The sequence below is a fragment of the Osmia bicornis genome, chromosome 4, assembly GCF_907164935.1.
Source record: "Osmia bicornis bicornis chromosome 4, iOsmBic2.1, whole genome shotgun sequence".
Taxonomy (NCBI): domain Eukaryota; kingdom Metazoa; phylum Arthropoda; class Insecta; order Hymenoptera; family Megachilidae; genus Osmia; species Osmia bicornis.
This window is the reverse complement of record NC_060219.1, coordinates 9,833,399-9,854,980: the sequence shown is the minus strand read 5'-3', so window position 1 is coordinate 9,854,980 and position 21,582 is coordinate 9,833,399. Positions and strand designations below refer to the sequence as shown.

At 31.4% G+C, this 21,582-nt stretch overlaps 6 protein-coding genes across 12 annotated transcripts in view; 3 read left to right on the top strand and 3 right to left on the bottom strand.

Moving 5' to 3' along the window:
- Positions 1-4,570, top strand: part of LOC114870926 (lysosomal acid glucosylceramidase-like) — a 32,251-nt gene extending 27,681 nt beyond the window's left edge. Inside the window, exons 1-8 of one of the 3 annotated variants that reach the window (XM_029176190.2) lie at positions 2,015-2,124; positions 2,458-2,538; positions 2,615-2,939; positions 2,999-3,264; positions 3,350-3,778; positions 3,857-3,930; positions 4,013-4,287; positions 4,373-4,570. In XM_029176190.2, coding sequence (XP_029032023.2) covers positions 2,493-2,538; positions 2,615-2,939; positions 2,999-3,264; positions 3,350-3,778; positions 3,857-3,930; positions 4,013-4,287; positions 4,373-4,475 — 1,518 coding nt within the window. In that variant the 5' untranslated portion in view covers positions 2,015-2,124; positions 2,458-2,492 and the 3' untranslated portion in view covers positions 4,476-4,570. Of the gene's footprint in view, positions 1-2,014; positions 2,125-2,457; positions 2,539-2,614; positions 2,940-2,998; positions 3,265-3,349; positions 3,779-3,856; positions 3,931-4,012; positions 4,288-4,372 lie in introns of those variants that run through there. The other 2 variants (XM_029176199.2, XM_029176210.2) reach the window with 2 other exon arrangements.
- The window catches only part of LOC114870850 (tubulin glycylase 3A-like), a 43,334-nt gene extending 38,470 nt beyond the window's left edge, over positions 1-4,864 (bottom strand). For all 3 annotated transcript variants that reach the window (XR_006829355.1, XM_029180328.2, XM_029188812.2), the window contains exons 1-2: positions 4,789-4,864; positions 554-643 (exon numbers count right to left, since the gene is read on the bottom strand). Coding sequence is in view for 2 of the 3 variants with exons in the window: in XM_029180328.2 (XP_029036161.1) it covers positions 554-643; positions 4,789-4,799 (101 nt within the window). In the remaining variant the exon portion in view is untranslated. The remainder of the gene's footprint in view (positions 1-553; positions 644-4,788) is intronic.
- On the bottom strand, positions 4,728-6,994 carry LOC114870924 (28S ribosomal protein S30, mitochondrial). Its single transcript, XM_029176173.2, has 4 exons — positions 6,296-6,994; positions 5,625-6,217; positions 5,125-5,518; positions 4,728-5,008 (listed from the first exon to the last, which is right to left on the bottom strand). The coding sequence occupies exons 1-4, from the start codon at positions 6,721-6,723 to the stop codon at positions 4,792-4,794; spliced, it is 1,632 nt and encodes a 543-aa protein (XP_029032006.1). The 5' UTR covers positions 6,724-6,994; the 3' UTR covers positions 4,728-4,791.
- A 168-nt stretch (positions 6,995-7,162) lies between these two features.
- On the top strand, positions 7,163-14,436 carry LOC114874704 (eIF-2-alpha kinase GCN2). 3 transcript variants are annotated; one of them, XM_029184242.2, is made up of 15 exons: positions 7,163-7,301; positions 7,547-7,793; positions 8,102-8,271; positions 8,550-8,811; positions 8,883-9,090; positions 9,211-9,506; positions 9,658-10,032; positions 10,222-10,740; positions 10,912-11,075; positions 11,235-11,656; positions 11,720-11,996; positions 12,057-12,570; positions 12,668-13,150; positions 13,232-14,121; positions 14,195-14,436. In XM_029184242.2, the coding sequence occupies exons 2-15, from the start codon at positions 7,740-7,742 to the stop codon at positions 14,319-14,321; spliced, it is 4,761 nt and encodes a 1,586-aa protein (XP_029040075.2). In that variant the 5' UTR covers positions 7,163-7,301; positions 7,547-7,739; the 3' UTR covers positions 14,322-14,436. The 3 variants fall into 3 exon arrangements, with proteins under 3 accessions (XP_029040075.2, XP_029040072.2, XP_046141522.1); XM_029184239.2 differs by having other exon boundaries at positions 7,166-7,301; positions 8,883-9,123; XM_046285566.1 differs by lacking the exon at positions 7,163-7,301 and having other exon boundaries at positions 7,425-7,793; positions 8,883-9,123.
- A 337-nt stretch (positions 14,437-14,773) lies between these two features.
- Positions 14,774-16,722, top strand: LOC114874711 (ribosomal RNA-processing protein 8). Its single transcript, XM_029184258.2, has 4 exons — positions 14,774-15,187; positions 15,253-16,067; positions 16,136-16,372; positions 16,445-16,722. The coding sequence occupies exons 1-4, from the start codon at positions 15,110-15,112 to the stop codon at positions 16,656-16,658; spliced, it is 1,344 nt and encodes a 447-aa protein (XP_029040091.2). The 5' UTR covers positions 14,774-15,109; the 3' UTR covers positions 16,659-16,722.
- A 285-nt stretch (positions 16,723-17,007) lies between these two features.
- On the bottom strand, positions 17,008-21,509 carry LOC114874707 (helicase POLQ-like). Its single transcript, XM_029184248.2, has 16 exons — positions 21,029-21,509; positions 20,480-20,762; positions 20,229-20,407; positions 19,956-20,132; positions 19,775-19,874; positions 19,495-19,691; positions 19,278-19,423; positions 18,967-19,201; positions 18,757-18,897; positions 18,265-18,682; positions 18,030-18,187; positions 17,856-17,951; positions 17,614-17,787; positions 17,438-17,551; positions 17,227-17,361; positions 17,008-17,143 (listed from the first exon to the last, which is right to left on the bottom strand). The coding sequence occupies exons 1-16, from the start codon at positions 21,506-21,508 to the stop codon at positions 17,054-17,056; spliced, it is 3,123 nt and encodes a 1,040-aa protein (XP_029040081.1). The 5' UTR covers position 21,509; the 3' UTR covers positions 17,008-17,053.
- Between the last annotated feature and the right edge of the window lie 73 nt (positions 21,510-21,582).

Genomic DNA, 21,582 nt, shown 5'->3' with positions numbered 1-21,582 from the left:
AGGGATTTCGTCCTCTGTTCGCGCCGTTGCTCCGCAAGAACGAACCACCCTTACCAAACTACCCCCGCGATCTTACTCGCCGATTTATCTATGATTCATCGATCGACATCTCTGCCCTAACACTGCCTTTTCTCGATCACCGAACGTTCGACTCGACGAATAACTCCTAACATAATCAAGAATCCTCCTGTTCGTTGTCTTTTCCCCTAACAAAGCTTATCTTCTTCAATTTCGAACCGTACCGAACCGTACCGCGCCGGCGTTATTGTCTAATAGAGAAATGCTTCCAAAGTTCGCGCAATATTTATTGAAAAATTCACTTCCCGACCGATATAAAGCGATTCTGTTTGAACAGAAGCAAAGAGAACGTATTGATTTATTTTCAATGTTTTTCCTATAGAAATGTACAAATATTGTCCCATGCGTTCCAAGAGTTTCGCGCATTTTTCTCGCTGATAACAGATTAGCATTTGAGAACAAAAGCTGTGAAATCTTTAGATATCACGTTGCTACTCTTTCTGATAAACTAAAGCTGTAAATTGTCAAGACTTACCATTCGCTGTCTGCAGTGGCTCGTGACGATTGTTCATCTTCGGAAACATCGAGCTGCAGTCCATCTCGTATTCTCCTCTTGGTTGAATGTCTGTAAATGTAATGATATCCATTATTTTGTGGTAGGAGTAATTAAGTGTACAAAGAAGCAATTTTTCGATTGAATTTCATAACGTACTTTTCATATTATTAACGTAATACATATTAATGCGTTCACTACCACATTTGTCATCGGTAACTGTTATTATTAACTGGTGAATTAATTTCACCTTTTGCATATTCAAGTAACAGTTTCAACTTGTTTTAGTACTCATTATTTTTAAAAAAAGATTGTCACAATTTCTTAAAAAATTGTTTCATTATTCGCAGCTGGCTGATATCAGTATTATGAACAAAAGAATAATTGTTCCATCTTTATGAGATTATTCATAAGTGAGACTATTGAATTTATCATGGGACTATTCAATTTATAACTTTTGAAAAAATCGTATAATATGGATGAAACGTGAAAGGAATGAAGATCGTCTGGCAATTAATATTTAACGAAATACGGTGCGTTAAAAATAAAAATATATTCCGTCTACCGCATTGTTATTTCTTTGGACAAAAGACTCGCGTGGCGTATTGTCCGTGGAAAAACGAGATTTAATGAAAATCGTTAAAATTGCTTCTGAAACAAAACTCCCATGCATCCCCTTTTTATTATCTATAGCTCACTCCGATGAAACAAAAACGATTAACTTCGTCAAAATCGATTCGATACCGCCGTGCACCGGAAGTATCTATAGAAACTTTGTCTTTTGTAATTTACTTTCATCCGCAAACTAACGTAAATTTCGATTGCATTAAACTTGTAAATTACATTAACGGTGGCTCATCTAAACTCGACGAACTCGGGATTACTCGATTCGCGTAAAGCCGATGTTTAAAAAATGAATACGAATTCTGTTGCTAACGAGATTTTAACGAGATTTCAGAAAATAAATAATTAAACATTCATGTTTCATTTAAATGGTACAACTTTAGAACACGTTAGTTCAACATTTATCTTTCTGACGCTTCTTATTTCACCATCGTCAACGATATTTCGTCAGAAATAAGTATTCAAAAAAGTTTACGATTATTATCGAGATACTTTTTCCAACGTCCTTCACTTTTTTCAGATTACATATAATTTTCTATCGCAAAAATGTTACCGGTATTTTTTCAGTGATACTCGATAACGTTATCCATTTTAAGTACTTATTACATATACAGCAAATGACGAATGGCAAGTCGTACTAAAAATGGTAATTACAATTTTTAGTACGATAAATAACGTATCAATGAAACAAACCAAGATTTGAAAAAACAAAATAACAATTACGAACAAAACGCTATCGAACGATCGTACGTGTAACGTGTGTGTCATAACACATTGCAGTGTACATACACAGTACACACACATTGGCGGATATTCTTGACATAACACCGCAGTGGGAATAAGTGAAAAGCCGATGTCGCGATGCACGTTCTCGACAATATAGTTTTACTGTTCCGTAGGGTCTCGTCTAGCTCTTCAAATTCGTAACGGTACGTTCACCTGATTTCGAGTTGGAACCAACACGGAAACAGACTAACGAAAGCGAACGGTGCGATAGCTGGAGGGAAATTTGTTGAATTTGAGAAAAATTCGCATTCGTTTTTCTTTTTTTTTTTAAATAAATTTTTCTGATACAATAAAGATCAGATAGCTTCGTTTACTTCTTTTAGTGCAATTGTATTTACAAGATGCAGCTGATAAATACTTATATCGTGATTAATCTTAAAACCAATTATTAATTGATTAGTGAAAGAAGATAGCTTTGTATTTTTGTTTCTACAAATGCAATTCGTGTGGATCATCGATTAACTTGAGCCTTTCAGTTTGATTTCAGTAAGCAAAGAAGAAGAGTGGCAGTATGTGGTGGAAGGTGCTGCTTTTAACCCCGTTCCTCATTGCCATAGGTAAAATGATACTAATCAAATTTTTTTTTCTTATCATTCTATTTTTCATTTTTCAAAACGATATCAATGGTCACAGGTAGCACAACCGAGTGTGTACCTCGCAGTTTCGGTGACGATAAGATCGTATGCGTTTGCAATGCGACCTATTGCGACCGCATAGAGGAGCCAAAAATCCAGTCAAATGGAAGCTTTTTCTCGTACGTCAGTAGTAAAGCTGGGCTGAGGATGAAACCGAAAGAGGGACAATTCGGTTCCTGCCAACAGACACTCTTCACCGATACCTTAACCATAGACACCACGAAGAAATATCAAACGATCTTTGGTTTTGGCGGTGCCTTCACCGATTCCGCGGGAATAAACATAAAAAAACTCAGCAAGGCTGCTCAAGATAAATTAATTCGGTAATTAAATTTGCATAATTTTAATGCATCAACTTTTGACTGAGTTTCGCTGTTTGCAGAACGTACTACCATCCGACAGAAGGAAGCAGGTATCTGCTCGGTCGTTTGGGAATTGGAGGAACCGACTTTTCTACCCACGCTTACACGTACGACGACCACTCTAACGACACGTCACTGGAACACTTTGCACTTGCCCCAGAAGATTACAACTATAAAATACCTTTCATGAAAAAGGCCTTGGAGTTGAATCCTGAAACGAAATTCTTCGGTGCTACGTGGTCACCTCCGATTTGGATGAAAACTAATGATAAATACAGTGGATATGGTGTGTATAATGGCATTAAATTGGGGAAAGAAAAAAGACAGTGATGCACAGAAAAATAAGTATCTGTTTGTAACTGATCTACTAGGTTTCTTGAAGGAAGAGTACTATCAACTCTACGCCAATTACATATTAAAGTTTTTGGATGCATATAAGGAAAATGGTTTGAATATCTGGGCCATTTCGACGGGTAACGAACCACTAAACGCTATTGTACCCTTTGATCCTCTAAGCGTTATGGGATGGACACCAAAAACCGTAGGTAATTGGGTGGCTAACAATTTGGGTCCTACTCTGGCCGCATCGAAACACGACACCAAAATTCTGGCCCTAGACGATCAAAGAATCGAGTTACCCTGGTTCGTTCAGCAAATGTTTGAAAATGAAAAAGCGAAGGATTATGTTTCTGGTGTAGCTGTACATTGGTACTCGGACTTCATTGCTTCTCCGGTCCTGTTGGATCTAACACACGACAGCTTTCCGGATAAATTCATCCTCATGACCGAGGCGTGTGAAGGTGAACTTCAATGCATTCGACAAATATTTTATTCTCTCTTGTGAACCACAATAATGACATAGTTTCATATTTGCGTAGGAGTTGGAAGTTCTGAAAAAGTTATTCTTGGATCATGGGAACGTGGACAAAAGTATATATTGAGCATACTGGAGGTAAAAGAAATACTTTGATTTCCTCGTAATTACGAAACATTAATCTCTATTAATACGCTAATAACACATATTTTTGTCCAAGTATTTAAACAATTGGGCAGTTGGATGGGTGGACTGGAATTTGGCTCTAGACAAGAGTGGTGGACCAAACTACATCAACAACAATGTCGATTCACCTATTATTGTAAATCCCGAGACCGACGAGTTTTACAAACAACCTATGTACTATGCTATCGCACATTTCAGTAGATTTATTGACAGAGGGTCTGTCAGAATTTCTATTACCGATACCGCCACCATTAAATCAGCAGCATTTGTAACACCTTCTAACGAAGTTGTTGTTGTGCTACACAACGGGTAAGATCCGATTACTTTCCCTTATTACATTCTCTCTCTATCCGAAATATCCGAAATATCAGAAATAATCCGTTTCGTATTACAGAAATCCCGTATCGAAAAATGTTATTCTTAAGGATTTAAAGAAAGGTACCATTTGTTTGGAATTACCTGCAAATTCTATGCACACTGTAATTTATGGACTATAGGAAGGACTCCTTTTCCAGAGTATCAGGATGTAAAAATTGGATTTCCTGTATAAATTATAATATTATGTTCAACAATAAATAATAATTGCTTAGTACACTGTTTAGAAGTTGCATAACTTTGTCTTACCCTATATGTGTTTACTGTATCCTCGTCAACAAGTTATTACTAATATTTGTAAAAAAAATAACTATCCCATAGGAATTAAAAGGGAAAATGGTCGAGTCTGTTTAAATCATTGATATTAATAAAAATCTGAAGTCATTTAGCGTGTTATTATTAAAAATATTTACACAAAAAATGGATAAAACGCACGTTTTATGCATCCGGATAGTACGTTTTTGCCCACCGATCTACACGCTTTTTCTTTGGATTCGCTCTTAAACATTTTGGTACATATAACCGTAAGTGATCATCCAACCTACGTTTTGTAGGTTTGTAACCAAATTGCCATGGGTCACGTTTTTTGTCCATAGGACGGGTTTTATGATCAACCATGTAAATTTTCTGCCAAGCGTACATTTCTGGCATTAGGCTGTAAAATAGAGTAAAAAAGTAATTAGCACTTAATCACGCGTATACCGTACATCTTAAATGTAAATTTGATCAGCACAATCAATTATTTCATTATATACATAATTAATTACGTACTAATGTTTTGGTCTGTTAGACGAGATATGTTTAAAGCCTCGTTCCAAGAAGACTCTTCGATCGCGATGTTCAATATCCGCAAGATATTTTACAGTTTTTCCTAAATATGGCTTCATGTCCACATTTAACCTTTCTTCAGGCATATTGACGTAAAATTTAATTAACGTTCTTAGAACGTCTTCATTAAACCCATGAACTTTTCCCTCCTCTATTGTGTCAAACAATTTCATTGGTTTCGTTACCCAACACATGTTACGTTTTGGATTTTGATCTACATGTTCCGAATGTACTAATGTAGTATTTAACTGATAAACGCAAAACGACCATTCCTGACCATTTGTAAAAACTGTTTGAGATGTTAATGGATACGTTATATCATAGACTGTAGAAAAACCTAAAATTGGAAACATACGAATATTTTTGCTCTTCCATGATTATAAATTTCTTACAAAAAATGATATTGCAATCCTGTTTATAAAGAGTGAAAATATTTTCGATACCTTGATAAGAAGCCTGTGACAACAACCACCCATAAGATGCAAAAATAGCTTGAACTATGTATGAATCTTCATAATAAACTTCTGAGTTCGTCGAATTATTAATGTTGTGATAAGACAATAAACCAAATTCATCTGGATCACCAGGCCAAAAACCAGGTATACATGTAGCATGTTTATATGAAAAGGTATGTCCTAATGTTCTAGGATCAAATTTAAATTCAGGAACGTTTAGCTCTGGGTTTTTACATTCATTTAATGGAACAATTTCTTTTAAAGGAAACTGATGTCGTAATTGTAAAATTGGTGAACCAAAATACTGAACAGGCATATTAACTGGATCATCTGCATATGGTTCCAGATGCTTTGAGTTTGCTCTTGTTTTTCTAATTAAAGTTGGAGGATCTATACCACCTATAAACCAAAATGCTTCTACCCTTGGTTCATAATCTACTTGAGCTTTCATTAAATGCGGTAAATTAGAAGACAAAGTAGCTAGTAATATTCTATTAATTTGATAAACAATTCCATTTATAAGATCATCCTGTAGTTTCTTTTTATTTTTTGCTGTTTTTTCTGTTATTTCTTGTTCCCTTCTGCAATATATTAATGGATTCTTGGATCATGATATATAAAGTATTATAAAAAACTTTGTATAAAACATTTATACTTACAGTCTGTTATAATACTCAAAACCAAGAATATTTTCTATATGGTTTTTAACAATTTGTATCACAGCATCTAATTGTTCAGCTGTGATTACATTATTATAAAAATCAGGTAATTCATGGTTGTTTACAACATGAGTTCTTGTAATATATTGAGCTTGATCCAATGAATTACATAGAACATGCCTTTCTTTTAAACATAATGATTTCCAGCCATAATAACGTGGCATATTAATTCCATATAACTTTTCCTCTACTGTTTCTAACTTTTTAATTTTTTCATACCAGATTTCATCCTTCCTTCTAACTCTGGCTTTATAGGATAAATCTAATACAGGTGGATATGCTACTGTACTTGTCTCAGTTGATGTAGTACTGTTACATCTTTGTATAATATTTTTCAGTGTACGAGATTTCCGTAAGACAGCATACATATTGAATGTTAATAATAATCTTTACAGTAACTTTTGCCTAATGGCACTAAGGTTATGTAATTTACACAATTTCGGTATTGCTAATCATATCCTTTTACATGAATTACATTTAAATAAACACTGACTGTTTAACACAGGAGCAAGCTGATCATTATTTGTATTAAATGTTACAGGTTATGAGAACAGTACCTCTAGTAAGAGGTAATATTCCAAAGCGAAAAGTCCCTACATTAATTTAAGAATTTTTCGGTTCACGCTGTCATGTTGGTTATTATGTATTTACATACATAGATCTACCCCTTTAGAGATTCTTGTGTGGAAGTCCTATTATACAGGTCTCCCCCGCCCCACGCCAAGGGATAAGCAGAAATTATAATGTGGCTAGCTGCACTAGAAACTTTAAACAACGCCACACGTCAATAATGCAGCGGCACGATTTAACTCTAAGATTGTTTAGACAAAGGCATGTCTAGTCTTATTGAATCACTGGTTCAATCGTGTCACTTCTTTTTGTGTATATACAAACCTTTTTGTTGTAAAGATCATATTATTTGATATAAATATATACAATTGATGAAGTATGTACAATTAATTTTAAATTTGGTATATTACTAGGCCCATTCAGCAATCGTGACAAATTATATGTCGTTTGATTCGATTTATTGAGTATATTAATAATTCGTATGTGATTATTTGCGAAAATTCAATGCAAATTAATAACATACAGAATAAGACAAATTGAACGACGTATATAACTTGTTATGATTGCTAAACGGGCCGTTTTCTAGAAATGTTCCCTAAGTTTATTTTTATATGTTTGTAGGTTTAAGATTAAATAATGTATTTGTGAATTTAAACCTGATGCAAAAAAGACAAACGTTTTACCGTACGGTACAGAAATATTTCAAACTTATCAGCAAAACCAATTAATGCTGGAATACTGAATTAAAACTATCTCGTAATTAGGAAACGATATTCGTTATCGAACAATGAGAATATAATGTATTAGGGAAAATATGTCCTGTGAGTCCTTTCAAGATCGACAGGAAAACGAAATTGAGGTTTTAAAGGTATGGTATAACATATTGAACTTTGTTCATCTTAAAGTTTAAAACATTGTAAACATTACATATTCATGAATTAAATGATTAAAACCGTTTTTACAGGTAAGCAGTAAATGCAATGTATATGCTTAAAAGAGAATTTAGGGTTTATTTCATCTTAAATATTTGTCAGCTGCTTATAGTGGCTTACCAGAACATTTGAAACTTTTAAAAAATGAAACATATGCATGTACTAAGCTAAAGATATCAGAACAATGATATTTTGTTATGTGCTCATTTGTTTATCAGAAAGTTAAGTGCTTTTTTAATTACAGAGTATCTTTGGAGATGAACTTGGTGATTTAAGAAATAGAAAAAATAGAAGGAAATGGCAACCGTTAGATGTCAATATTACTTTAACACCTCAGAAAGGAATGTCAGGTCCAGCCAAGGTGTATGTACAAATAGATTTACGTGTAACCTGCAGCGATAGGTACCCTGTAGAGTGAGTATGGTAACATAATTTTTTGAAATTATAATTGATTCCTTTAAATCAGTGTATGTCCTTTATTTCCTCAATATCAAATTTGAACTTGGCTATTACACTTTCTCCTACTCTAGTATGGTTCAATTTTATATTATACTATTAATAATATTGATGGATTATCTACTTTGGGTGATTTTGAAATTTAAGAATTTTCAACTTATACCCTGGATACTGAGATCGTTGATACCGAAACCACCGATACGAGAGATTCACAACACTTTTTTATAATGTTATAGAGTGCCAAAGATAGTGCTAAAAAATGGAAGAGGTTTATCTGATCAACAAATTGCGATATTATATGATGAGTTAATGGAACTTACAAAACGACTACAAGGAGAAGTAATGATTCTTGAATTAGCGCAACATGTTCAGAAATATTTGTACGAGAACAATAAACGAAGATACAACAGTTTCTATGAGGAGATGATCTCAAGGCATCAAGAGAAAATCAAATATGAAATGTTAGAGAAACAATTAAAAGAAGACAAAGAAAGACAGGTGGGAAATGCATTGATATGGGCTCATGATTCTTATAGGAAAGTGCCAGTGTATTTATACACAAATTTCAGGTATTACAAGATGAAGTACAAAAAAGGCAAGAAGCTTTAAAAGCTGAACTTCGGAATAGAAGAGAGTCGCTTCGTTTGTTTAGCGACGCATCAAATAACTCGTTTCAAGTAATACCCTTATCTTCCCAAGAGAAATCACGAATTTACTCTCGAAGAAGATGTGTCAGTACTTCCGAAACTTTGGATGGGGTTTTATGCGAACATACGGGTACGAAATTACTACATTTCGATCATAGCAAAGGTACAGTAATGCCTGAATGAAGGGCACGACGTCCTCGCCATCATATCTATATCTGTTTTTGATCATAATTAATAATAATTTTTACAGATGATCGAGAAGTGTACCGAGCAAGATGTATGGGACACAGTACCCAGGGATCGGTTGTTTATGCAGGTGTTGATACAACAACTGGAGAACTGTTTGCAATTAGTGAATGGATGTTAAAAACAACTAACAAGAGTAATGAAAGTAATACTCAACATGTTATCAAACAAATAGGAAGTCTTGAACAAGAAATAAATCATTTGCATAAATTGCATCATCCAAATCTCGTTCATTACTTGAACATGAAGTATTTGCAAGATGGAGAAACTATAGTTATTTATATTTTACAGGAATTTGTGGTAAGTTTGAACTGTGAGAGGATTTAATGAAAAATGAATATTGCAGGCATCAAATTTCTAGCATTAACAAACATTCTTTAATAAATAATAATTATAAAAGTAGTATTCCGATTACTTAAAATCTGTTTCACTGTTAACTATTGAATACCAGGTTGGTACTAGCTGTTCCTTTTTCTTATTGGAAAACATCCCAGTGGACATCGATCTTCTTCGGTATTTGGCGACTGGGATCCTTTCTGCCTTAAGGTACCTTCATGAAAATAATGTTGTTCACAAGGATCTACGTGATACAAGTATTTACATTGATCGTACAGGACTGGTTAAACTATTAGATTATTCACTGAATAAAAGATTATCTGATATATATCAGTCATGTACCGCAATTAAATCAGTGCCAGATTTTCCCAGTATTCAAAGCAGAGGTGGGAAAAAAGCGGATATTTATCGTTTTGGCGCTTTAATGTTTTCCTTATTAAATGGAATCGTTGTTTCTGGAGATCAGATCGATCCAACGGTGATAAAACAGGTATATTTTTTATTTTCCGAAAACGTTTAGATTAATTAGTGTTGGTATAGGAAACAGAATGTAACTTATATAAATTTGAACTTATAACCATTCATGTTGCAATTAAAATTGATATTTTATTAAAGAAAGTCTGCAGAATTTTTTTTCAGTTTCTCTGTAAATTTTCTCTAAGATCTTTAAATGTTTCAGCCTGATCTCCAAGATTTCTTATTAAAGTGCCTTATCAATGATGAACGAAAGCGTTGGTCAGCTGAACAATTGTTACATCATTCATTTATAAAAACACCTTTAATTCATGCTTTATCACCTCCAAAAATACCACGAAGAGATGAACAGGAAAGTCAGGAACCGGAAGAACCGGATACTGATATTCGGCAATATGTGCCTTTATTAGGTGGTCATTCAAGAATTACAAATGAGTTCGAAATTCTTGACTGGCTTGGCCGGGGTGCTTTTGGTGATGTTCTTAAAGTGAAGAACAAATTAGATGGTGGAGTTTATGCCATTAAAAGAATAGAACTGAATCCTAAAAACAAACAACTTAATAGAAAGATCACCAGAGAAGTTAAATTATTATCTCGGATGAATCATGAAAATGTAGTACGATATTATAACTCGTGGATAGAGAGCTGTACTATAACTAATAAAGCAGAAGAACAATCTTCCGAAAAAACATCTTCAGAAAAAAAGAGTCCAAATCTTCTTAATGTAATTATTTCAATTTATTATAATTGATTATTTATAATTGATTTTCTTTTTACTGATTTACGGTTTAGCGTTATTCGCTTTTTATTGTGTTCTTGTTAATAAAAACATTAGAAACATAAAAAATACTAAAAATTTTTTCACATTATAAATTATCTACATGTTAATGCCCAGCATTTAGGTATGGACGATATTGAAAAATTGGCACCACCGATGCAAGAAGTCGAATGGAATGTTTCATATAAATCAAGAACAAATGCAACCCTATCGGCTGATAGCGATGACGACAACAGCGATGCGTCGAGCGATAGTGACAGCGACGAAGATTGTTCGTTTCTGTAAGAAACTCAATTTTAAAGCAATGATTTGTAGATAATATTACACGAGTAACTTTTTATTTTAAAGTTATGTAAACTAAAAATGTTTCTTCTTTTCAAGAAAATATACTAGAGAATGTATTTTTTTTTGTAACATATAAGTTATAATAAATTTTTCAGGATGCAAAATATTTTAAAAATCGACTCTTCTGACAATATAGAGTTCGAAAGAGATACAAATTGTCAAACAACTATATCAAGTATAAGAGAAGATGAAAATGGAATAGAAGAAACAATTAAAGAGATTCAATTCATGTACATACAAATGGAATTTTGCGAAAAGAGCACATTGCGGACAGCGATTGATGGAGGTCTTTATAAAGATCTCAAAAGAGTTTGGAGATTATTCCGAGAAATTGTTGAGGGTCTAGCGCATATTCATCAACAGGGTATGATTCATAGAGACTTAAAGCCAATGAACGTATTTTTGGATAGCAATGATCATGTAAAAATTGGAGATTTCGGCCTCGCGACTACGAATATATTATCAACATTTGTACAAACTATAGAAACTGATAAAGAATCGCAAGGCCTAGATAAGAGTAAGTTTCACAAAGTAAAAATTGATCTGAATTTGTGAAATGATCTAATGTCAATGAATTTAGGGATCAGTTTTGGCACGGATGATGTGGGTTCCCTGACAGGACAAGTCGGTACAGCACTTTACGTAGCTCCAGAACTTACAACGAAAGCAGCGAAAGCCATTTATAATCAAAAAGTTGACATTTACAGTCTTGGAATAATACTATTTGAAATGTGTTATAAGCCTCTAACAACGGGAATGGAACGAATAAAAGTTCTACTTAATCTGCGATCCAAAGAAATTATACTTCCATCAGAAATGCAGCAAACGGACATGTCACGTCAGACTCACATTTTACGGTAAACATTATAAAACAAAATGTCTGTAGCTTTGATACTTTATTTAATTTATTATTGCAGATGGTTATTAAATCATGATCCAAGTCAACGGCCTACAGCTCAGGAACTTCTCTCTTCGGAATACCTACCTCCTCCTCCACTCGAGGAAACAGAATTACAAGAAATGATTCGACGTACTCTTTCGAACAATCAAAGCAAAGCATATAAATATTTAATATCATGCTGTTTTATCCAAGAAGTTTCACCAGCTGACGATATTACTTACGATATGAATGTACCATCCAGAGGGCATATGAACTTTTTAACTTGGAGGAAACATCAAGAAGGAGTTAAATGCAAAGTAATCGAAATTTTTCAAAGGCACGGAGGTGTTTATTTAGGAACTCCTTTGTTGATGCCAAAATCGCATCAGTTTTGTAGTTTTTCAAATTCCAGTGTGAAATTAATGACTCGTAATGGGAATATTGTTTGTATTCCTCATGATTTGCGTGCCCCATTTGCAAGATACATTGTATGGAACAACATACCACACATTAGAAGATACGCTATTGAAAGGGTCTTTAGAGAGAAGAAGGTATATTTGACATTCTTGTTTTATTTCCAATAATAAGAATTTTACTTCAGTTTGCTTTACTTTGGTTTTAATTAAAATTTGTTTCATAAATTTGTAGGTATTAGGTTTTCATCCTAGAGAACTATACGAATGTGCATTCGACATAATCAGTCCTACTCCTGATAATTTATTAATGGAAGCCGAATTAATATACATTGTTTGGGAAATAATCAATGAATTATCTTTATCACAAGAACGAAACTTCACCATTTGTCTGAATCATACTTCATTACTACAAGCCGTACTAATGTACTGTGGAATTGACCAAGAAAAATATCAAGATATTTATTCAATACTTCGCGATGCACGTGATGGAAAATTTTCAAGGTTTCAAATACAAACGCATTTAATAAGTTTATGTTTGACTGATCAAGCTATGGAAACGTTGTTTAACTTATTCGAGAGTGAAAGCTCTCTTACTAAAATTCACAGTATTTTGAAAACAATTGCGAAAAGAAAAGGTGATGCTGCTACGTTGGCTAAAGAAGGATTGAAAGAAATTGAGCGCGTGATGGAGAATATTGAAGCACTTGGAGTGAAGGTATAATTTTATAATATGAAAGAATATCTAGTTTTCTTCTCAAATTACAGTAGTATTATTTTTAAATATTAAATGTTTCAGTGGTCACTAGTTATAGTACCTCTTCTTGTACATAATATAAATCAGCACAGTGGTATCATCTATCAAATAACTTATAATGTCAAAAGACGGAGAAGAAAATGCGGAGAAGAAGTAATAGCAGCAGGTGGACGCTACGACAAAATGTTATCTTCTTTTAAAAAAATTCTTGAACGTACAGGAATGACTAGCAAAGAGATCAAACAATATGGTGCTGGAATTAGCGTGTCACTAGAGAAACTTATATCTGTCGTTTCAGAAACTACTGAATCTGTAGAAAACAAACATGGAATATATGTTGCCATTTCCTGTATCGGTAATAGTTATAGAGAAAAAGAAATGATTGATCTTTTGAAAGAATTATGGAGTTTGGGACTGAAAGTAACAATTCTAGATTTAGCATCTGTTGAAGAAATCCTTGAGCATTGCCGAGAAAATCTAATCAATCACGTTATTCTTTTAAAAAGTGGAGAAAAGGGATGCGTAAGGATTCAAAGTTGGGAACGTGATAGATTTCAAGAGAAAAAAGTAACCAATCAGGAGATTGGTGAATTCTTTCAAAGACTGGATAATTCTATACCTATTTTAAATAGATCTGAAAGCAAAACAATAACAAACGACAGTTGTTTAAGTAATAATAGTCCGGTTAATATTAATATCAATTTTATCTCGTCTGAAAAGTCAGAAAAGGTTTCTGGAAGTTCTAAGAGAAGTTTGAAGAATTCCATACTTGCTCAAATGTCAACATATTTTCAAAGAATTTCACATAAAGTTCCAATCGAAATTTTTGCAGTATCCTTAGATATGAGTGTTATAAGGACGATCATATGTTTTCTGGAAATTGATGAAAAGGAACATGACTTTTTGAAAAGTGTGCAATTAATCATAGAGAAGTAAGTTTATAATATTTCTGACCTAATTACCAATAAATATAGTTTCTACAACTAAAAGGACCATCTTTTTCAGACATCCAAAACATAAAAAGTATATAATGGAAATATGTGAAGAAATGCAAGAAGCAAGAAAAGAGAAACAACGACCGGCACTAATACTATACAGCTTAATGGATAACCAGTATATGACTCTTTTATAAACAAGAATGTTTTCCTACAAAAGATTCATAAAAAGATATGTACAAGATTATAAAAATAAGCGATGTGTAACGTAAAACTGAATCTTAATAAAATGAGTTATCTTTTCTACACTAACTATCATCATGCAAAAATTATCGGTATGTGCATCATTCACTTCGCGCTGAAGTGTGTTAGTCTATCTTTAGCATCGAAGAGATAAGAATATTAAGTTTTACATTTTACAATTGACTTACAAATTAAAAGGTTAATTATAATTAAATTACCAACCAAAAGTAAAAAATTATTAAAATAATTATCAAACTTTTATTTTAAAAAGACCGCCATGAAAACATCTTTAAAATTCGATCCAAGTACATACATACTTGCCAACTAGTTTCTGCTGTTCTCTGATAGATGCGCTAGTGTTCTACCTTTCTGCAGTGACTACAGATAGTAGTCACTGCATCCCCCTTATAGTCGCCTCTTACGACAGGCAGGGGATACCGTGGCCGCATTCTACTCCCCCCGAGCCACAGGGGGCTTCATGCAGAACTAATCTCATCTGGGGGTGTCTGAGACCCCCTAAATTACATTACATTACATTACAAATTGACTTTACTCGGGCCTAACCCAGAGATGGCGTCGACCCCCTAAATCATGACCCCTCGAAAACAAAGGCATATCCACCTTTTTTTTTGTATTGTAGCCATTGGCGATAGTTTGCGGTAGTTACGATGGTGACCATCAGTGACAGTTAAGAACACATGTTAGCTCTACGGGATTTATAATTGCTTCTAAATTGAAGAGAATGGCTAAAAAAGTAAAGAAAAATGCTAACAGTGTAAAGATAAATAATACAAATATTAGTGAAAAAACCGTCGACAAGGTAAATATTTATAAATTGTATGTAATATGTAACAATTATATGTTTATATGTAATATTCATTTCAGAAGAAGAAACAGCAACAGAAAAAGCTTGATAAAAATAAAGTTGCTATCATCAGAGATCAAAATTTACAGTTCAAAAGTAAATTGAAAAAGAACAAATATCAGTTAGCTAAAAAATTTAAACAAATACAAGGTAAAGAAAAAAGTTGTACGTTTACTAATATTGTAGACCAGAAATCTGTGAAAATTTTGAACCCAAAGAATAGAGGTGAAGGTCCAAAATCTAAATTTCAAATTGTGAATAAAAAACAAAGGAGAAAAGGTAAAAACAGTGAGCGGCACAAACAGAAAGAAATGAAACAGAAAGAACAAAAGAAGGAAATGAAACAGAATGAACATAAGATAAAAATTAAAAATTCTAATCAGTCTAAAAGTAAAACTAACAGTGATAAACAATTTTTAAATGAAAAGCACTGTAAAAGTACAATGCATAAAAAGAATAAAAAACAAATTGGTGATAATAAAACAAAAGTTGATTCAGTACTACATAAAATCAAGAAAAAGAAGAGTACTCCAAAAAAGCATAAATTAGACATTAAGAAATTAAAAAAATTAGTAGCTACTAAACAAGAGGAAATTAAGGATCAAAAAGAAAATACAAAACCACGATCCTTAAGAGAGCGAATGATGACTAAATTGAAAGCATCTAGATTTAGATATTTAAATGAATCGCTTTATAGCAGTGAAAGCTTAGAATCTAAAAACTATTTTAAAAATGATCCTGATGCATTTAAAGCATATCATGAAGGATACAAACAACAGGTTGATCAGTGGCCCTTAAATCCTCTTGATATTATAATAACTTCAATTAAAAAGATGTTAGTATTACTGTTATTTCAATTTTAATTCCTTAATGTTTGTATTAGTAACTCTATGTATATTTTAGGCCAAAGACACATGTAATTGCTGACTTTGGATGTGGAGAAGGCAAACTTGCTGTTTCTGTTCCCCATAAAGTGCATTCCTTTGACTTTATTTCGTTGAATGAAAATGTAACTGCTTGTGATGTGGCACACACTCCATTATTAACAAGTGGAGTAGATGTTGTTGTATTCTGTTTATCTCTTATGGGAACTAATCTTAAAGATTATATTATAGAAGCAAATAGAGTACTTAAGAAGAAGTGAGTATAAGTGTATAATTAAATGTTAATTTATTGTATTTATACAACAATTAATGTAAAACATGTTTGCAGCGGTATTTTGAAGATAGCTGAAGTTGAAAGTCGATTTGAACAAGTAGAAGATTTTATAAAAATATTAGAGAGTTATGGTTTTAAAAACATCTGGAAAGATTTGTCCCACAACTTATTTTATTTCTTAGACTTTAGAAAAGAGAAAGACATAGGTAACAAAAGAAACAAGTTACCTCCTATTGTTTTAAAGCCATGTTTATATAAAAAAAGGTAGTGTTAAAAAAAATGAACTTGGATCACATATCACATGTACCATAAATATATCTACTTTAATAAAATTATCATGTTTTTTATTTTTATTCTACGTTGAGTAGTAAGTATAATATTAAGTTTCAAAATACAAAAAACTGTCCCATAACGTTTTGATACCATATTCCCTTAAAATGAAATCAAATATACTATGGAAATTTAATCTATGTGCCTGCTTAAACAATGTGCTATTCTTTAAACACATTGATCTGTTGGCACAATATACATACAGCAGCTATAAGGTAAAATTTACTTACTTTATTTATAACAAAATAATTTTATTAATATAATGTTTTACAAATGCTTTTATTACATAATATGTCCCGTTTTTTCATTTTATATATTTGAAAATCACACGATTTAAATTCTCTTTAAATTATTCATATTTATACCATCTAGAATGTCCTCTGTTTCATCTCTCAGATTTTCTACCTTTTCCAATATAATCATCTGTAAAATTTAACGAAAATAAAGTTAAAGTTAAAAATGTAAAAATTAAATATTAGTATGCACTTAATCTTTAAGGTAGTTACTTTAGCAGCTTCGATAATTTGTGTAGCAACTTTTTTACTTAAATATTGAATTTTGTCTTGCAAATCCTTTGGCTGTACTTTAGCTATACATTGTACTGTTTTAAAACCTGCATTATACAACTGACGTGCTCTACCCTGGAATATAATTTGTTATAATTTAAATTTATCATAAACTTTTAGTATTGCTACAAAATAAATATAAATTTCTTACAATTTTTACTGATGGTAAGTCCATTAATGCTTCTAATTCCAAGGGACAACAGTATGATAACTTTTTACTAAATGTATTTAATAAATCTTGAAATGCCCAAAATTCGTTTAATTCCTACAATAAAATTATGTATTAAAATGTTGTCAAATTTAAATATAACGTCTTTATTAATTTACCTGACAAAATCGAACCACAGAAAATGCAAATGATGATACTGCATTTAACAGATTTTGTACAACACCTCTGTTTACTTGAAATTTTTCTGCTATAGCATACACTTCATGCTGAGTCCATAGTTCGTATAATATTAACGTTACGTAAAATCGTTGAACCACTCTTAGTTCCACCTTCTATTATGTTTAAGATCATTTAAATATAAAAATATATTTGGTACAGAAAAACTAATATTTTTACTTACTTTAGGTATTATACCATCGCGTATTTTACTTATAGTTACTTCATTAATTCCAAGAAGTCTTGCCGTTTTCATTTGTGTCTCTGATAGATTGATTACCTAAAAGTTTCATAAGAGTATTAAAAAAATATTATTAATAAGAATCAATATTAGTAGAAATTACAGTAAAAACATTACCACGTCATAATAAACAGGTCCCACTATTTTTATCTGAGATGTTATATCATATGGCGTAACAAGATATAACAGATGTAAATAATCAACAAGAATTAAATGTTCCTGAGTTTTTTTTAAATCTTCATATAATGTATATGCACACTGCATATCGATGCAACCTCCAATGTAAAAATACAATTAAAATAATGAATGTCAGTTACTTTATAAATTTATTTGTTAATAAAATTAATTATACCTTTCATAGCTGCGCGTCCTAAACTGCATAATTCTAGTTTAGTTTCATTTCTAATTTTTATTAATTTTTTTTCTTTTTTTTCTATAACTGCATCATTAGAATTTGTAATTTGTGAAGGAATAACAACGCTTAAATTCGGTTTAAACTCATCAATATTTCGACTAGTATCTTTTATTTTCATTACACCACTTTTCAAAAATTCAGTTATTGTTGTGTCCACAATGTGTTTAATATTTACATCTAAACGCTTTTGTTGAATATTAAGTAATGTTTTTTTTGAAATTTTATGTAATTCAGATCGAGTTGTTGCCATAGAAGACAATAAGGCGCTTAAAATTAAGTTATTCATGCCTCTGTCTTTATTCACGTGTAATGTGCTTAAACAATCATCCATCTTAGATTCCAGAAGTTCTTTTACCTATGTAGTAAATATTAATATCTAATAACCGTTTTATATTTGCAATTTTATTATAGTTATATGTTAATTATTACTTTAGATAACTCATCTTTTTTACAGATAAGTATACTTTCTCCTATGTTTCTCATACCCGTACGTCCAGCTCTCCCAATCATTTGCTTATACCTACTTAGGTTTACAAACTGGTTACCAACATATGGACATCTTAGTATTACCTGTTATATATTTCTTTGTAAGAATAAATAAATAATACTACTATAAGCAGTGTATAATAAATGAAGTACCCTTCTAGCTGGTAAATTTACTCCGGCTGCTAGTGTTGATGTACAACATATTACACAAAGTGTTCCTACTTTAAAAGCATCTTCCAATAATCGTCTTTCTTCAGTTGTAAGACCAGAATGATGATAAGCTACACCAAATGTTATGGTTTTCTGTAAGATAGGACAAAGACCTTCTTCACTTTTAAGTGCATTCAATAAATTTTGTTTCTCATCTTTCTTATGGATTTCCAATGATCTAAAAATGTTTATAGATATAAATAATTATAAAAGTTACAATTTTATACAAACAATTAAGTTAGAAAAAATCTCACTTGAATAAAATTCTAGTTAATAACAGTGCAACGTTTTCGCAATTTTTCCGACTTGAACAAAATATAAGACATGAATCTTGTGGAATTACATCCATTACTAAACCACCAAGTCTATCTGGATCTATGAATGCTGCATCACTTGAATACTTTTTAAACAAGTAAATAATTTAAAAACAAGGATTAAAAGTCCATTAAATGCAATAATTTATATACTTACACGATAATTAATTTTCTTCACATCTGTTAATATTTCTTCTGCTGTAGGATCAAATAACCAAATATTGTCCTCGCATTTAACATATTCTTTAATTTCAACTGGACGAAAATTTTTAGTATACACATCTGCATTTAAGAATTCTGCTATTTCATTCAAATTACCTATTGTTGCACTCATTCCAACAATATGAATATTTTCTAAAATATCATTAATTTTTACTTTTATTAATTTCTATTAATTCTATAATAAAAAGTATTCAAAATATGTATATATTTTTTACCATTAACATACAATGTTTTTGTTAAAATAACTTCTAGTGTAGCACCTCTTCCTCCACTTTCACCAAGTAAATGTAATTCATCAACAATTATAGTACCAATCTAAAATGTTTTGAAATAATTATAGTACATCATTGTTAGGATATTAACAATCTTGTTATTTAATTTTATATTTTTACTTACTTCATTAAAACGTTTTTCTTCTATTAAACTATTTATTAGACCCAATGCCTTTTCTATTGTACACATGTATATACTCTTCTTTTTACGACGTTTTTTTGGAGGATAAACTCCTTTTGATGCAGCATATTCCTCGATTAAGAAATCTAATTCCAATGCAAATGGTGCCATTGATTGAACCTGCGAATTATAAATAAATATGCATGTTTTATATAACTAATTAGTGACTGAATTATACAATGAATCATTTATTACATTATACAATTAAATGCTGACCTTTTCTTGTACTATAGCAACAAATGGTAATATAAATATTGCATTTCTTTTATTACATATAATTTCCTTCAGCATCAATATTTCTGCAACCAGTGTTTTACCTCCACTTGTAGGAAGTGCATAAATTAAATTTTTTCTATTTCTTATTGCATCTAAACTTAAACATTCATCTTGCCACTCTAAAAACATTAAATGCTTGTTACAAGATATTAATACTATATTCTATTAACATTAATGAATACAATACTTACGATATAACGTATTAATACCCCTAATTTGTGAAAACAGTTTCTTTACTGTATTTGGTAAACCATAAAATGTATCATCCTTTATTGAGGTTGAATGATACATATCTATACTCCATCTGTTTATTTTCTTATCATTTGAACAATGTACTTTACTTGGAATTACATTATTATATTGAATTAAATTTCTTTTCAATAACTTTACATTCTGATGTTCCTTATTTGATGTATGTATATTTTCCATGAAGGCTGATTCTCCACTATAATTCTCAAATGTTCCAGTGGCAACCTGTTTTTTAAAAGTAAAAACTTTTACAATCAGTCATTAAATATACATATATACACTAAATAAATAATTCAACTGCATTGCATAATACAGAAAATATATACTTCACCTATATAGTAATATAGAAGAGAACAGTATTAGAATTAAGTAAAAGAGTACAATGTAGAATCACTTATAGTACACTATTTTTTAAAACAATTCAAATATTTCCAAACTTCTTGACGGTAGTGTGTATATATATATATAAATTATAGTGATTAAACACTCACTTGAATACAATGTTCCATAGCATCATTTTCTTTATTAGATGATTCTAATTGTGTGAAAACTTCATTCAAAAATGTATTATCTAGCCAATGATTGTTTGCTTCAGGAGATATGCCATGAAGAATACTTAAAGTATTTTCTTCCTTAGCTTCAATTTGAACATTATTTTTACTTTTATCAGAAACTTCCAATTTTTCATTACTTTCACACGTATCTCTCCATTCGTGTGTGAAATTGTCCAAAGTTTTTTCATGCATCTCAGGACTTACTAATGCTTCATCATCTTCAATACTTCTTAATATTGTATCATCCATAGAAAGAATGGAATCAATAACTTGTAAGGATTTAGAAACAATTTCATATTGTCTTTCTGAACTTTTATTTACATTCACATGACTATTGTTTAAAAAAGAATTTGTATTTGGCATAATGATTATATCAACAATCATAAACAATTTATCTTTAATTGTACAAATATACATATGTTATCACAAATTATATAAACATTTAATCAAAAAATCTAATCATAAGTAAACTAAATATTATATATGTATAC